Genomic DNA, 16,454 nt, shown 5'->3' with positions numbered 1-16,454 from the left:
GTGTGCTCATGTCTGTGTCCACTTTTTTTTTTACATTTATTTAAATGTTTTTATTATATGAACACAAATCAGAATCAGTTTATTGAACTCAACACCTAATAACAAATTCATGTACAAGCAAGTAGTTCCCTCATTGTGAGAGAAGACCATAAAATAGTGTAATAATATATTTTAGCAGAAGAAGTCTGAGGCCACACCCCACATGTGTTATATTTGCTGATGGGCATCATTAGGTACACATTGCTAATACTGGGTTGGACTCTTCTGCCTTCAGAACTGATGTAATGGTTCATGTAGTAGACTCAAAAAGGTGCTAAAAATATTCCTCAGAGATTTGGGTCAATGTTGACATGATAGCAACAAACAGTTGTTAGCTGTACGTCCATGATGTGAATCTCCACCACGTCAAATGGCCATTTGATTACAGTGAACTCACTGTCATGAAGAAAACACTTTGATCTGAGCTTTGTGGCATGGTATATTATCCTACTGGAAGCAGCGAGAGGATGGGTACACTCTAGTCATAAATGGATAGACACGGTCAACAACAATACCAAGGTAAGCTGTTTAACCCATTAAAACCAATGGGGACATCAAACTTTTAGATCAAACTACCGTAACTCTTGAACCAATCAGAAAATTCCAGTGGTTGCTGAAAGCAGCAACTCTGTGCTTTACAGTAATCCCATGCGGGGCGCCACAAATAACACAGAAAACAGGAAAAACAAAGCAATAAAATGAACCCAAATCCCTGATAAGATGTCTGTTTTCTGTAGAGCACCATCAAACCACTCACTCTGTCTTGTTTCAACCAAACTTCAATGGTGCTGCGACGCGTGGGATTACCGTAATGACCCTAATATCACTGAAAAGCGCATAGTCCTTGCTTTTAGAAAGCAACTGTTACCTGTCTAACACCAGTGACAGGTTAGGCTTTAGAGGGTTAAACAATGCCTATTTGCTACTGAGGGGCAGAGTTTGCCAAGAAAATATTAACCACATACCATTACACTAACAGCAGCCTGAACCATTAATACAAGGTGGAATGGGTCAATGCTTTCACATCATTGGTGCCATATTCTGACCCTGCCATTCAAATGTTGCGACTCATAAGACAAGCAAACATGCCCGGTTTAGACTTCAGCGGGTCATCTTGACCATGTCTGCATGTTACTGACTTGTAATTGGTCAGATCAGATATTTGAATTAACATGCAGCTGAGCAGTTGTACCTAACAAAGCGGCTAAAGGTGGCATTTGTGGGGTGGTAAGGTTTGAAACAGGTATGGTTGGTATATAACATGATGTGAGTGAGGGGTGTTCCATGTGTACAGCATGTGACTTGCCTGCCTGAACTAGCTCACAGGCTACACGCCATTTGTTAAATATACTGGTCAAAATGGATTCACTAGAAGCATCCCAGTGGGTCATCTGACTGAGTTACAGGCCATAAACTGCATCATCCTTGGTTCAAAGACCTTTGGTGCGCCATGTTTCTACAAGTCTCTAGCATCTCTCCTAATTTCATCTCTGAAATAAAGAACAAATAATCTCAGTTTACTTCATTTAGACAAAAAAGTGTAGTTACTGTAGATATGACAGTACAGGGCCATGTAATCACAAGAGAACTGAATAATTGAGCTCTCCCTGTCCCTAATCCTTTCTAATGAGCTTGATAATAAATCTTCTCTGCAGCTCAAAAACTATTCATTTTAGCATATTCACTCACATAGCGTGTGGAGGTCAGCTCCTTATCATCTGTCTTCTGTTTTTTGCTGTCAGAGGAATAATCGCTTGAACTTCGATGCTTCTCTCCAGTTCGAAAATTGGCTGATGGAGAGACAGATGAGCTCTGGAAGAAAAAAACAACCATTTACTTAACTGAAGCTGATTAAAACTGATCTTTTTTGTTTGTAAAGTACATAAACCCTGCACTGGAAAATCATAATAAAATCAGAAATCAGGCAGAATCAGATAAGAACAGGCCCGTTTTCTAGCTCAAACATGTGTGGAAAATAGCTATTAGAGCAACAGTTTTTGCTATAGAAAATCATTCATTTCCATTGACATTGAATTCCAGAAACACATATAACTCAAACTTGTGCTAATAGCAACAAAACACACTTCCGGACAGAAGGAAAATTAATATAAAATTACATTTGTTTGTATTCAACAAAAACATACATTTAAAGATTAGGTTACATTTTCTGGGATGTGAAACCCAAACCAAATGGACACAGAAAGAATCATCCAAGCTCCACTGAAGAAGATGTGATTATCAAAGGCAAAAAAAGTTGAGATAAATTACTAATCTTACCCAGGACAGACTGATAGGAAATATGTACGCTGCAGCTTTTACCGCTAGAAGAAACTTGGAATGTGTTGAGAGCCATGCGGTCAGTCAACAATCTGAGCAAAAAGACAAAGCTGAGCGGTGCAGACACAACGTACGCCGCGGCTAGATTTCTGTATCGCTTTTAAAATATCCCCTGGCTGTCAAAACAATTTCCTTTTTACTGTATCACACAATACAAAAGCAGCACTGCAGCCTTGACAGTTTGACTACAACATCGCAGCTTTACGGGGAGGGCTTGGCTGACGTCTCTCTTTCTTAATCAAATATGGCATCCTTTAAATACCATTACTGAAGGATTAATCTTCTTTGAGAAGCAAGGATCAAAATAAGGTCAGTTAAACATTTCCCCTCCAGCTCTGCCTGCCTCTGCTGATCTCTCTCTCTCTCTCTCTCTCTCTCTCTCTCTCTCACTCACTCATTGGGAGGTCCTTCTTACCCAGCAGACGATGGACAGAGAAGAAAAATAAAGCAGGACCTTTAGCTCGACCTTTCCACTAACTCACGCTTGTAACCTTTCCGCTGCCCTTTGCCGTGCTGCAAGTGTTGATGACAAAGATTCTGTGGGGGAGGAGTGAGGGGTTGACTGTGTGTGTGTGTGTGTGTCTGTGTGCGTGAGTGTGCTGCTCAGGCAGCACTTGTACCTGTTTACATTTTAGTACTCCATATGTGCAAACAGTGTTAAGGAGTCAGTGTGTGTACAGGTGTGTGTCTCGTCTTGAGTGAGACGAGGCAAACTGAGCCCCTGACTCTGTGTCGCTCTATTTCCAGACTGATTAGATTAATTAGCCTGCAAATTAGCTCTTTCAAAAACATCAAAGCAAATTAATTCTGCCGCAGAGACAAATGAAGGCGCTGCCGACAGCACGAGCATTATGAACGTGAGGACCTCTGAGGTGTGGTTGAGTGAGAGTATTCATTTTCATTCACATCATAATTATATTTGCCTCCCATTTCAAATTGATTCTGCAGGTCCTGATAATGATATCTGCAACCTCGAGTGTTTTGTATTTTTCAGCTTTACAAACAGTCTCGCTCCCTAGTGTCTCTCGGGTAATTAGGAGCACGGACGTCCAGGATGAGGTTACTATGCCGTTGTTAGGCATTGTAAATTTATGTTCAGCGTGGATGTTTGGGGTGCATCTCAGGGTTATAAAAATAGAGTTCAAATCCAGTTCAAATGCAGTCTGACACTGAGAAGTTGCTGCACCCGAGTCTGACACCTTTTCCAAAAAATCTAACTTTGTCTGTCTTCCGCTTCTAGTCTTCCACTGGGAGCAACAGGTCAATTTTGAGGGGTTTCTGGTGTAGCCAGTGGACACACAAGACTTTAGGTACAGTAAAGGCAATAAAAAGACTAAGCTTTTTCAAGATTGCATTTGAGCAAATGTATTTTTTCTTTTGCTCTCCACAGAGACTGTTTAACTAGATGCAACCAAATCCTGCTCAGGATTAGAGCTACAAGCAGACGACCAGATGGAAGCCAGAAAGGTTCCAGGTGCCAAAAATCATACATTTTACTTACAAACTGCATATTTATAAGAAGATATGTTTTTATAGAGATTACACACAGAGCCACTTGTTCAATCAAATTATTGCCAAACTTTATCACAGAAAATACTAAATAGCATGCTATCTGAAAATCCTGTGTCATTAACATGCACAAAAACACAGAACTTCCCCATGTGCAGCATGAAAAATGTGTGTAAATGTGTAAATCCTCTCATATTGTTCTCCAAAGAAACAGCTTCTTTGTTCAGAGACATTTTAGTGATAATCACATTGCCCAAGTAAGTCCAATTTATCTAGATCTAAGGGTAGATTTACCTCACAGAGTGTCCATATTTATGCTATAAATTCAAAACCAGCCTTTCAGTTTTAAACTATTTAAACTACGAGGAACGTTCTTGTTCTCTGAAGTCATCAGCAAATTTGCACAGATCGAAGAATTGCGAATTTATAAACGAATATGTCTTTTTCTATGCTGGACCACAGGGGGCTCTGCACAAATGATTTCTGTAAAAACCCCAAATCTTTAGAACTCTGGCTTGATGTAATTTTGTCTAATAGTTCTCTCACTCTGCTCAGCTCAATTTGTCACTTATTATTCTGCAGCCAACACAGCATGGCAAGCCAGACTGCACATTGTATGCAGAGCTTTTAAAGAGCATCCCGGCATAAACAAAGACAAGCAGACTGCATCTGTACAGCTTGTTTACCAGCGACAAAATTCAACACAAAAAGCATAGAAAGAGAAGACCACTGTAGCGATCGCACAAACTACAAGCTGCACTGCATTTATACTTCAACAGGTGATTAACTGTAAAGGTCAGTCTAAACTTGAAAGCGACCTCATTAGAAATGTATTCCTCCTGTTTCTTTTAAAAAGAAGACAAAAACAATCCCGCAGACAGACAAAGATGGTTACAATGTTACTATGTGATTCTACGCGTCTAATTTGACTTAAGGTGATTAAAAAAAAGAAAACCTGTTTGTGAGAATTGGCATTTCAGAAATGACTTTAAAAAAAGCCACAAACACTAAAAACACAGAATTAAAATAAAATTGTCATTGACCACTGATCCAGCAATTAATGTGTACTCATAATCAGGTCTGTGAAGTTGTAGTCCTTGAACACACCATAAAGTAACTGCATAACTGACTGCCTGTACTGGCGTCTATACACACATAAGCACACACACAAGTAGCGTTTACATTCACGTAGCTTTATCAGTGTGTGAGGTGCTAACGCCAAGGACATTAAGGCACAGATGTTCATGCAATTCACACACACTGTACTCTGTGGACTGTTGCCAAGGCAACTGCAGACCACTGACAAGGGGCTTATTGGTTTCATGAAGTGACTGTTGGCCGCCATGTCAAAGAGCAGCTCTGCATATGTGTGTGTGTGTGTGTGTGTGTGTGTTCTCACAGGGCACTAATGAAAGGCATCCATCATTCTGGCCTCTCTCTATCTTTATCAAAGCGTTCTTGTGACCTCACACTCACACACACACACTGCTAATCTCTCCCATCATGGTGCCTACACCTCTGAGCGTATGTGCATGTGCATCCAGGTGTGTTTGAACATGTGTGTGTGTGTGGAGGAGGAGAAAACTACATGGGGGGCAAGAGATAACAAACATACCTCCAGTTAGAGCATTCCTCCTGTTTCCGCCTACTCCAAAACACCAAAGAACACACACACACACATGCACAGGCTTCTAAACTCATGCATGTTTGTGTAAAAGTGTGTGCACTCAGGCTGCTGGTATAAAGAAATGCTAATCTGCTCATTGAGTATTCAACAAACCAAATGTTTGCCTTGGGAAAAACGCTGCGCTTAAGGGACTAATTACTACAAGCGCTGGATAGAACAGTGATCTGTTGCGCTGCCTCTTTCTGCTCCCTCCTTCCTTCACTAACCATACTGTGCTTTTTTCCCCCTACTTTCTTCTCTGCTCACCTTGGGGTTTCTCTTTCACACTGTTTTGTTTTTTTCTTCCCGAGCTGTTACCAGTTTCCCATATCTGATATTTTTATTACACACAAAGCACAAGTGAAGAATATGAAAATGACAATAAGATCAGAAGCTTATAATGTTTTCTTTAAGCCTTAGTGTGGTCATTTTCATTTCCAATTACATTGACAAGCATAAAATAAAATTTCATAATAGGACATTTGTGTGAACATCCATCCATTCTTTTTCTTAACCACTTATCCAATTAAGGGTGGCAGGGGGGCTGGAACCTATCCCAGCTGTCATTTGGCAAGCGGCAGGATGCACCCCGAACATGTCGCCAGTCCAACATGTTCGGAGCTTTGTGGGAACATATTAACAATATCATTTTACAGTAATGTTTTAAATCAAATACTACATGTGTAAATATTTAGGATCTTGGAAATGTCACAGAACTGTTTTCAGTTTGATGGCAGTCTCTAACAGTCTCTTTTACATAAACACAGACGTGCACATAGACATCCTTAAAGCCAACATCAAGATTTCATCACAGACAGGCTTTTTGTGTGCGTTATGAATAAAAATCAAAACCTGTCTATCCTTTTATATCAACAAAAAAAATAAATAATTCAAAGTACAAAATGACACAGAGAAGTTGAGCGAGCAGAAGTGAAGCTATGCTCTAAACATGTCTTTTTTTCTTTTTTTTAACAAAGGGAATAAAGAAAGGAAGGACTTACCTTGACTGAGTCTCTGTCTGAGAGGGCGGAGGGCATGAGATAGAAAAAAAGAATGACAGATTCAATGTCTGAAGCACAAGAACACACTGGCAAACACACAAACACACACACTGCTGCATATAACAGATACATACAGATACAAAAAGAGAGCTAATGGCAAATTTATGATATTTTTGATGAAGATAGTGGGGAATTTCATTACTGTTTATGGATCTTGAGGGGTACTATTAGAGTACTACTGCAAATAAATAGCACTTACACCTCTTTTCCAAATTAACAGATAAATCTCTTACAGTTTTGCTCTCAATTAACCATTCACGCACGCTTTCACACATTGATAGTGACAGGGGTGTCTTTGAAAGCAGACCTCTACACATTGGAAACTCTAAGTTCATTATTTTGCCCAAGGCACTTCGACAAATGAACAGGAGCAGCTGCAGATTAATCAATCAACCTAACTTGCTCTAAATCCTAATTGCAAAGTTTTGGAGAACCTTTTGAGGATTCAGATAAAGTAAGAAGTGGAAACCTCCGTTTTTCGGCTTTAAGACTTGTGTGCTGATGTTTGCAACTTTATTGGGGCAGAACTCAGCACACTGGTAACACTAAGGCTCCGTCCACACTCACTCTCCGTTTTTGCCACCCGTCCACACTGAGACTGTTTTCGCTGATGGAAAATGCAGCGTTTTGAGAACGCTCTTGAAAACGCATACATTTGGAAACGGTGCTCTCGCGTCGCAAAAACGCAGACTTTCTAAAACGATGAGGCATGTTAGTCATCTTAGTTTAACTGGTCGCAGCCATGCGACCAGTTAAACTAAGATAGCGGAGGGCATTATACAGCAGTTGTTTTGTTTGCTCTGAATTTTGACAGCCCTATTAAAGATTAGTATCAGTTTGTATATGCTCCAGGTGGCTTTTCTTCAAATTCTTTAACTCTCACTCGATTTTGCAACTTTGTACTTTTGTGTCACTCGCAGCAACAACTCGGTGCTTTTCCTCAACATTTTGCCGCGATGTTTCACAGAGCTGGAAAGTAAATAAGCGACAGACTAAATGAGGCAGGTCGAATCTTCTTGTGTTTCATGCATGCACGGTAGTGGAACGTAAGCATTTTCGGCCGTTTGTGGATGCACAACTCTGTGAAAACAACTGAAAAAAGTGGACGTAGCCTAAATGCTAACCAAGTGGCATTGGTGCCTAAACCAAATCATACCATACAAAAATAAAAGTGGGCAGTAAGATAAACACAACTAAAGCAAGAAAGTAGAAAAAACAACTCAGACAAATGTTGGAGGATTTGTTGGTTTAATTTGTGTTTGCCTCAGTACTCTGCTCTCAGCTGACATAGTGAATAGATTTTTATTTATTAGAGTTTGTACATTATCCGTCATTTTCAGTGTCAGTCTTTTAACACATTAATATTAACCATTATTACTGACCAGTGAAGTTTCTAAATGTGGTGAAGAAGTCCAACGGGTTAAAAATACACTGAGGTTAGCACCACAGTCACACAATGTTCAACAGTGCAACCTGCAGAGAAAATGCTTTTTAAAATACTAAAAGGGGAAAAAAGAAAGTTTTTATTCCCTTTGTTCACTTAGTCATTTCAGGAAGCAAGCTGTAGCTGGAACTGTATTCTTAGTGACTGTGGTCCTTAGGTGGATAAGTATTACCTCAGTTAGCAGCCGTTAGCTTTACTGCAGCTACAGTGCAAGGTTAACTGCTCTGCTGCACTGTAAAGACCCTCACTGACATGCTGCAACAGAGTAATTAAGTGCTGGCGCACAGTTTCAAACCTACACGCACACGTACGCACACGTACACACACATGCACACACATAGTCTCAATGAAGAGTAATTAAATGCTTGAGCTCAAAGTCAGCTCAGAGAAGAATTAGAAGCGCTCTGTGTGAACAGGAGAAAAGAGGCATCATGGTGGTTGTGTATTGCTTCCTATTAGGCCAATTAAAGTGGCATAAAGACAAATCAGTTTTTAATTGTTTAACTGCTGTTCATTCAGAGCACTAACAATTAAGCATCAGCCATTACAAGTGGTAATTCGTAATGCTGGGTGAATACTTTGACATGTAAAAGTGGATTTGGATCATTAACTGAACAAAAGATTTAAGCTTTGATGTTTATGTTTACCAAATATATTTAGCATCTGTCTGTGAGTGAAATAAAACAGCCAAGTTGTTGCGAAGTATTTTAGTCCGCTTCAAACTATCGCACCAAGAGTCACGATAAAAACAAAGTGTACTTTCTTCCAATTATAAGGCTGCACACATCAAGGCATAATCAAAACCTCTTGTCCTCAGCGGGTTTTAAATGAGGGAAATAAACCTCAGCTGAATGACAACATGTGATATATTATACTGTGCAATTATTTGTTGAACACAAATAAAGCCAAAACACACAAGCAGTGTGTGTAAGTAAGTAGCAGTCAGGTTGTGCACACCCATTTAATTAACTGATCATCAGCAAGTGTGAGCACCTCTATAAAAACAGAGGCTTTGGCAGTTTGCTCGTCGTTAACATTCAGGGGTGTGTTAAAACAATGCCAAGGAGGAAAGACATCAATAATTATCTTGGAGAAGCAATTGATGCTGCCCATTAATTAAGGAAGTCTTATAAAGCCATTTCCAAACATTCTGAAGTCTATTATCATCATTAAAAAATATTCACAAGCAGGAAACATTCAAGAATGCTGCTAATCTCAAGCATGCTGATCCACACAGGTATGCACACAGGTGTACACATGTGTATTCACAGACACAGACTACAGCTTTCTTGGCTGCTGCCTCAAAGCACATTGTGCGCTGTCTATCTTGCGTGCTGCACAATATCGTTTATTATTTAGTATCTACTGATATCTACTGCTAGCTAGTTTATTGTGATGGTGCTGTTTTTTTTTTATTATGTTGCTCTTTGTTGTTTGCTTTCTCTTCTGTTTTTTTTCTCCATACAGGTGACCCAGGTGTTTTGTTTTTTTTGTTTGTTTGTTTTTTTTTTCTTTCTTCCCCCCTTCTCACCGTCTCTTCTCCCCTTTGGTTTTCTTTCTCTCCCTCTCTTTCTTTCATTCTTTCTCCCTGTCCTATCCCCCAGTCATGTCTGTCCCGTTTGTAGCAACTGAAAATAAAATAAATTCATAATTATAATAAAGGTCAATCAAATGGACCAATATGGCAAGGCCATGATGATCCACTTGGTAAAATAAATCCGCTTGGCATCTTTCTTGGCCTTAAGACAACAATTCTGATGGCTAAAGATCCAAACGGGACACAAAAAAAAAAGAAGAAAAAAAAAAGAATGCTGCTAATCTTCCCAGGAGTGGTTATCCCAGCAAATGTTACCTAAGATCAGACCATGCAATGCAATACAGAGAAAGAGCTACATTCCTGACTCTGCAGCCCTCAGTTAGCATGTCAACTGTTAAAGTTCCTGACAGTGCAATTACAAATATGGCTCGTTTGGAAGGTTTGCCAGGAGTAAGCCCTTTCTCTATAAAGAGAACATGGCAGCACAGCTAAAGTTAGCAAAGTTGCTTCTGAACAAACCACAGCATTCCTGGAACAATGTCCGAGGACATACAAGACCAAAGTGGAGATGTCTGGCCGTGATGCACAGCGCCATATCTGGCTTTAACCAAACAGAGCATATCCAAACAAACACCTCATATCAGCTGTAGAACACAGCAATGCAGGGTTGATGATTTGTAATCACAGAATCTGGGCACCTTGCAGTCAACGAGTTAACCACAAACTCCTCTTTATAATAATAGTGAGGCAATCTGTCTGAACGCTTAAGCTTGGTTAAAACTGGGTAATCCAACAGGACAATGATTCTAAATACAACAGCAAATCCACAACAGCAACAAAAGCAAAAAAGATGCAGCAATGGCACAGTTAGATCTCAGACCAACTGAAATGCTATGGCAGGACCTTTAGAGAGCAGGAGATATAGGTCTGCTCTCAAATCTCAGGTGACTGAAACAATGTTGCAAAGATGAGTGGGCAAAAATGCCTCCACAATAATGTGAGAGACTGTCAAAAGGAAGGCATTACTTTAAGTTATTGCTGTCAAAGGTGGTTGTACAAGCTATTGAAGCATTTTCACAGGCTGCTTCTGCGTTTTGGCTTAGTTTTTGTTAAATAATGACATGATGCAATATATCATCTGTTGTTATTTAACTGAGATTGTGTTTACCTGATTTTAAGACCTGATACACCTTGGCTGAAAAGACTAGATAGGTTTATCCCAATTGGGGAAACCTTAGAACTGACAGAGGGTGTGCTTTCTTTTTGCCTTTACAGTAAACAAACTGAGAGCGTATCTTTGTATCTACCTTGTGTAAGAATTTGCCCCTGATAATCAGGTAACTCGCTTTTTGACTAAACCATAATTAGAGTAAACCTTAAAGCAGTAGTTTGAAAACTCAAATTGTGACTTTGAACATACAAGCAGATGTAACAAATGCAAGGGTAATTTCAGTCATGAAGAGACCAAGACTCACACAGAAACAAGCACGCACAAACCAAAATCAACACCTGCTATATAAAAACAGCACACACAGAGCAGACCTCACCTCGTGTGTGTTCGCTGTTGTTATCGTGATGCTTCCTCTCATCTTTGAGTGGCAGCTGGTGACTCAGGGCAGAGGACAGAGCCAGCAGGCTGGCAGTACTGGCCCCAGGAGGCAGAGGGGGCTGAAGGCCCGCTGGGTGGGGTGTTAGTGGGACAGGGATGGCATGGCCATGAGAGAGGTGCTGAGCCTGGAGTTGCTGCTGCTGAACCAGACACAGAAACACCAATTAAGACTTGAAAGATCATGCATGATAAAATACAAATGAGTAGGTGATAAAAGGAAAGAGAAGGAAAGACAAACACATTCAAATAGAGCGGGGAAAAGATAGCAACTGAAACATGTAGACTACAGCTACAATAGTTAAATATCAGATACACTTTTTTAAAATTTGATCAAAAACACCAAAACCTTTGATTTATCAGCCAACATAAACGGTGATATTTATATAACTGACAATTTCTGTGAAAGATGCTAAAACATTCAAATTTCTTGCAGAAAGAAGTTAGCTATTACTACTATACAAAATACTTTGGTTTTATTGTATATTATTATGAATACATCTGACTTTGTACTTACTCTTCTCCTCACATTATTCTTTTTCAATTAATCTCTTAAGCTATTTTCCAACATTGCTGTAAAAAAAATAATCTATGCATTTTGTATTTAATTGTGTGTGTCTGCGTGTGTGTGTGTGTAATACACCCACTCCTATGATGGCGTTGAGTTCAGCCATGGTGACCTGCTTGGCCCTCTCTACTGCCTGCACCACCTGCTGCTGATGCTGAGAGACACACAGAAACAAAAAACAAACAAACTGAAACTGAAACAGCAGCTGAGACGGAGAAAAGAATGATATGAAAAGAATTTTGTAGTTATTACAAACAACATCTTTACAAAATTCAAACAACATTTAAAATGGACTGGAATGGACACGTAAAATGAGCAGGAACTTATCTCGTTTCATCACATTGAACTTGCATATGCGTACAGCAATCATTCTAATGCATTCTGTGATATCTTTTAAACTGCTTTCCATCTGAATCCGTCATTATGCTTTGCCTATCAAACCTTATTCACAGCTGTCAGTTAGTTGCACACTGTAACTTCACACAGCCTGCAATTTCTTCAGAATTAACAATGTACTGACTGTGAAATATGTCAATCTCATTAAAACAGATATCAATGTTCAGTAACACGAGCGTGCTATAAAATCACCTGAAACTTGATATATATTTTTTCCTTTTTATTAAAACTCAAGGTTCTGACCAGAATCAGGTCAAACGCCAGACAGCCAAGATTCCCCGAGGCCATTGAATCATGACTGCACTTCAGTGCTTCGCTTCAGAATCTGACACCCATCAGTGCATTCATTAAAAGTCATCAGGCAGAAGAAGCAGCTAGCAGCTAATTAGGGTATACTAGTTAGTCAAGTGTAACCTGCACAGGCTGGTTGATTTCCTCTACGTGGAGGAGAATTAAAAAACAAACAAACAAGTGGATGTCCAAAGGAAGCAGTTAAAGACGTGTATTACAAGTGGCCAAAAATTCAGTTACAGACTCGTACAATATTTTGTGGATTCTGTGATTGGTTTAATGTTTCTGATTTGAGATTGTTATTAAAATTTTATGCAGCACTGTTTTCTGATTTTTGCTCAGTCTGCTCACACGTCTCGACACTGAACAGCTCCAAAAAGTTCAACACATAGGGAAAAAAGATGGGTACCAAGAGAGGCAGACAGCTAACAGGGCAAAGTCATACAAAGGGTACAGAGCGAGGAAGACAGATCCAGACAGTGAGAGAGCAGCGAGATTCATCCAGGAGCGCAAAACATCAAAGTACGCCCGAGATGAAAGAGCTTATCAGGTGTGGAAATGAACCTGACCATCGAGTTCAGCTACACCTCTGCAGGCTCAGACTAACCTGCCTGAATGTGACACACACACACGCACGCACACACACACACATGGAATGACCCACTATATAAATTGTGCCAAACACTTTTTATGCAACAGTTCTAAAAAAAAATAGAACAATCCAAAATCAGTCGTATAATCAACAATAGAGTTCAATCTGTGCAGATGCTTTTCATTTCTTTGTATATTGTTACACCATAGGCTCCACTGGAATGTCACACTTGGGGAAGCAGTTTTAGATGTGCAGATGTTGCTAGTATAAGTTAAAGGCTTGGTGAGGTAAACCATTTTCAAAGAGGTATTGAAGGGAGGGGGGCATTTAAGAGAAAGAAATCAAAATAATAAGTCTACCTCAGACACTGTGATGCATTTCAAGAGTAAATACGAAAAGCTGAGAAAACTGAAAAAAGTTGAGAAGGACAACATGATGCGCGATACTAATGAGATGGAGTTGTAGAGGGTCGTATCCTAGCAGCCTGTTAAAATTTGCACAGGACTGAACGTAGATAATCAGTGATAGTTTGCATAATGCCTCTGCACTCTGACAGAGGACGTCTGAATTTAGAGGCTCTATATTTACCAATGTACATATTCTGTTGCCTTCAGATGGCACGAAGGATTCAGTGCACTGAAGTAGATTTTCTTACAGAATAAATGTTTCACCATTGTTTTTGTATTTGCCTAAAGAGGATTGGTTACTTATGATTTCTTGTAAAACTGTAAGGGAAAATCTGACTCCAAATATGAAACAATACCTGCAATCACAGCAAAACTGTGGCTCGATTGTTTAGTGATTAACATATTCACTTTACACCTGTTTTGGGACTTGGAGGGGACAAAAATCTAGCCTCGGGGTGGAGGTTACACGGTAATGTATTCCTAGTGCTGGTTGTAAAACTGGATAAATGAGATGGTTCTTTTGGGAGGGGCATCTGGCATAAAATCTGTGCCAAAATGAAAATATGGGGATCCATCCACTGTGGTGGCCCCCTTGGGAAATAAAGGAGTAGCCAAAAGCAAATACAATCATACAAAATACTTTTAGATTTTACCTATTCAGTGATTAATTATTCGGGTTAATAACCAACACAGTAAAGCAGACAAAATTTACTAAAATTATTATATCAAATTAATTGTGCATTCATTTGGTAGCTTGACAAGAGCAAAAACTGACTTTCTAACTGAGAAAGTTCAAATGAAGAGCTCAGAAATCAGCTCAGAAAATTTTGATACATGATCTGCTGAGTTGTTAATGTCATACATAAAAATATGGTGAGTTTAAGTAAATATCTGGTTGCTGTTAACCACAAGGAGGGAACTAGATAAGCATGGAGGTATTTGTTTGAGGTAAGTCAAGTAAGAAGTCAGGCAAAGCAGTTATTCGCAGAGAACAACGTGTCTTTTTCTTTTACTCTGAGCAACTGACTTAAACACATCTTGGTGTCCCTTCCAACTCAAAAGCACATGAACACCTTGAAATCAGAGGAATGATTCCTCACTGGGGATATGGCAACAACCGAGGAACATGTAAATAACGAGTAACTAAATGCCAGATTTGACAAATTATGCTTATTTCCAGTTTCAGATTTTCATTTTTGAAAACTGCTACAATAGCTTAGCGTAATTCCTCACCCCACCCAACTGCACCTTGAAAACAGATCGTAGGAGAAGCAGGTGGACTGGGTCCCTGCTATGCACATTGCCAGAGCTGTGTACCAGACATGACCAAGTACATAACCACCACTTCTGAGAAGAGCATATTAAGAATATTTCCTCTCTTTGACATCACAAAGATCCATAGTTTTAACTAGCGGCCAGGTGGTGTGCCCAAGTGCTTACAAGTGCTCTTTAAATCAGCCAACACCCCAGGCCACGCACCGGTACCAGTCCGTGAGTCGTTTGGTACCGGGCCACAAGAGTTGAGGCTCGTGTGTGAAATTTATGGTTTTCAGGGTTTTTATCGTTATTTGTTTATCGTTTTTATCGTTAACTCCGTTTTCTTGGGTCTTTTCCCATGTTTTATGAATAAATCTTCTTTTTTTTGGTACCGGTACTAGTTTTATTTTGTTGTATTTATCCACGACACCTTAAAGGCCGGTCCATGAAAATATTGTCGGACATAAACCGGTCCGTGGCGCAGAAAAGGTTGTGGACCGCTGCTTTAAATGATCATAACTCTGTTAGCGATGTGCTAGAGATAAAATTGAAATGGTTTCATAAAGAAGAGAAGACAACATTTATGGAGATATTCTGTGTGTCGTGGTTTCCTGAAGTACTTCTGTCTGAACACCGACAGAAAAATTAGCTCCAACTAGATGCTATCATGTGCGCTTCACATTACTGTGACTCCTCAACCATTATAGGTAAGAGAGAAAATTTAAATGCTTGGTGAAAGATGAGAATTATTTTGTAATTTTACAGCCAAAACTCCAAAATAAGTCCAGCTGGTATGTATGATACTTGTTTGATAAAGAGTTATAATAAGAAAAAGTATAACTGGTAGACTTTAAGGACGTAGTTATTCCAAAACTTTCAGAAACAGATGGCACTTTTGTTGCCTTACCTTACTTGCAAATGTAAATGTCAATCAAGGAATGCATATGTGATCTTAAAAAAGGGGCCTTTTTATGGCAGAGACATAAAATCTGCCTCATGATAATGATTCTATTTATATGTTATGTTAATTGGGGGATTTTATTTACTCAAGTATATTTTTTCTTTATAAATTTGTCAGAAATAACATTTTTGTCAACTGACTTAACACAAACTTATTGCCTTTGCTGTAAATGGACCAATCATACTTACATGGCCCCAAAGGCCAATGAAACATTATCAGAAAATGACAAAAATAAAAATAGAAAACAAAGCGCTTTCACCAGAAATACACAGACACAGTCGATGTGATTTGCTGCACAACAATAAGATGAATGTGTTACATTTACTTGCACATGCAGTAAACAAGGCTGTGCACCAAAACAAAGCAGCTTCCTCTCCCTGCCTCCCCTCTCTGCAGGCCTCAGGGCTGTGTAGCAGCACCACAGTCTAATGCCATTATTCCTAATCCACCCTAAACCCTCCTAATCCATGGCTAATCTGGAGGAGAGCTTTTGGAGTCCACACTCACTCCTTCCTGCTGTTCCCACCCCTCAGCACACACACACACACACACACACACACACACACACACACACACACACACACACACACACACTGTCAGCTCCTCAGAGGAAGGATTTATCAGCTCAACACACGCACGCCTAAAAATTTCACAATAAACACTGCATAAAAACACTTCTCACACCCACTGCTGTATGTGCACACAATTATAATGTATTTTAACACAAAAAGTATTTTCTCACACACACTCAGCCGCTGGCTCCTGCATATGTTAGTGGGAGAC

The 16,454-nt window shown here is 39.6% G+C and overlaps 1 protein-coding gene across 3 annotated transcripts in view; it reads right to left on the bottom strand.

The window, feature by feature from the left end:
* Window positions 1-16,454, bottom strand: part of LOC113033510 (transducin-like enhancer protein 4) — a 44,154-nt gene that overhangs the window by 10,163 nt on the left and 17,537 nt on the right. For 2 of the 3 annotated variants that reach the window (XM_026187369.2, XM_026187372.2), the window contains exons 6-9: window positions 11,847-11,921; window positions 11,141-11,339; window positions 6,553-6,569; window positions 1,729-1,851 (exon numbers count right to left, since the gene is read on the bottom strand). In XM_026187369.2, coding sequence (XP_026043154.1) covers window positions 1,729-1,851; window positions 6,553-6,569; window positions 11,141-11,339; window positions 11,847-11,921 — 414 coding nt within the window. Of the gene's footprint in view, window positions 1-1,728; window positions 1,852-6,552; window positions 6,570-11,140; window positions 11,343-11,846; window positions 11,922-16,454 lie in introns of all 3 variants that reach the window. The other variant, XM_026187367.2, reaches the window with a different exon arrangement.

Source organism: Astatotilapia calliptera, chromosome 12, assembly GCF_964374335.1.
Source record: "Astatotilapia calliptera chromosome 12, fAstCal68.1, whole genome shotgun sequence".
Taxonomy (NCBI): Eukaryota; Metazoa; Chordata; class Actinopteri; order Cichliformes; family Cichlidae; genus Astatotilapia; species Astatotilapia calliptera.
The sequence above is the reverse complement of the archived record's forward strand: the minus strand, read 5'-3'. Positions and strand labels throughout refer to the sequence as shown.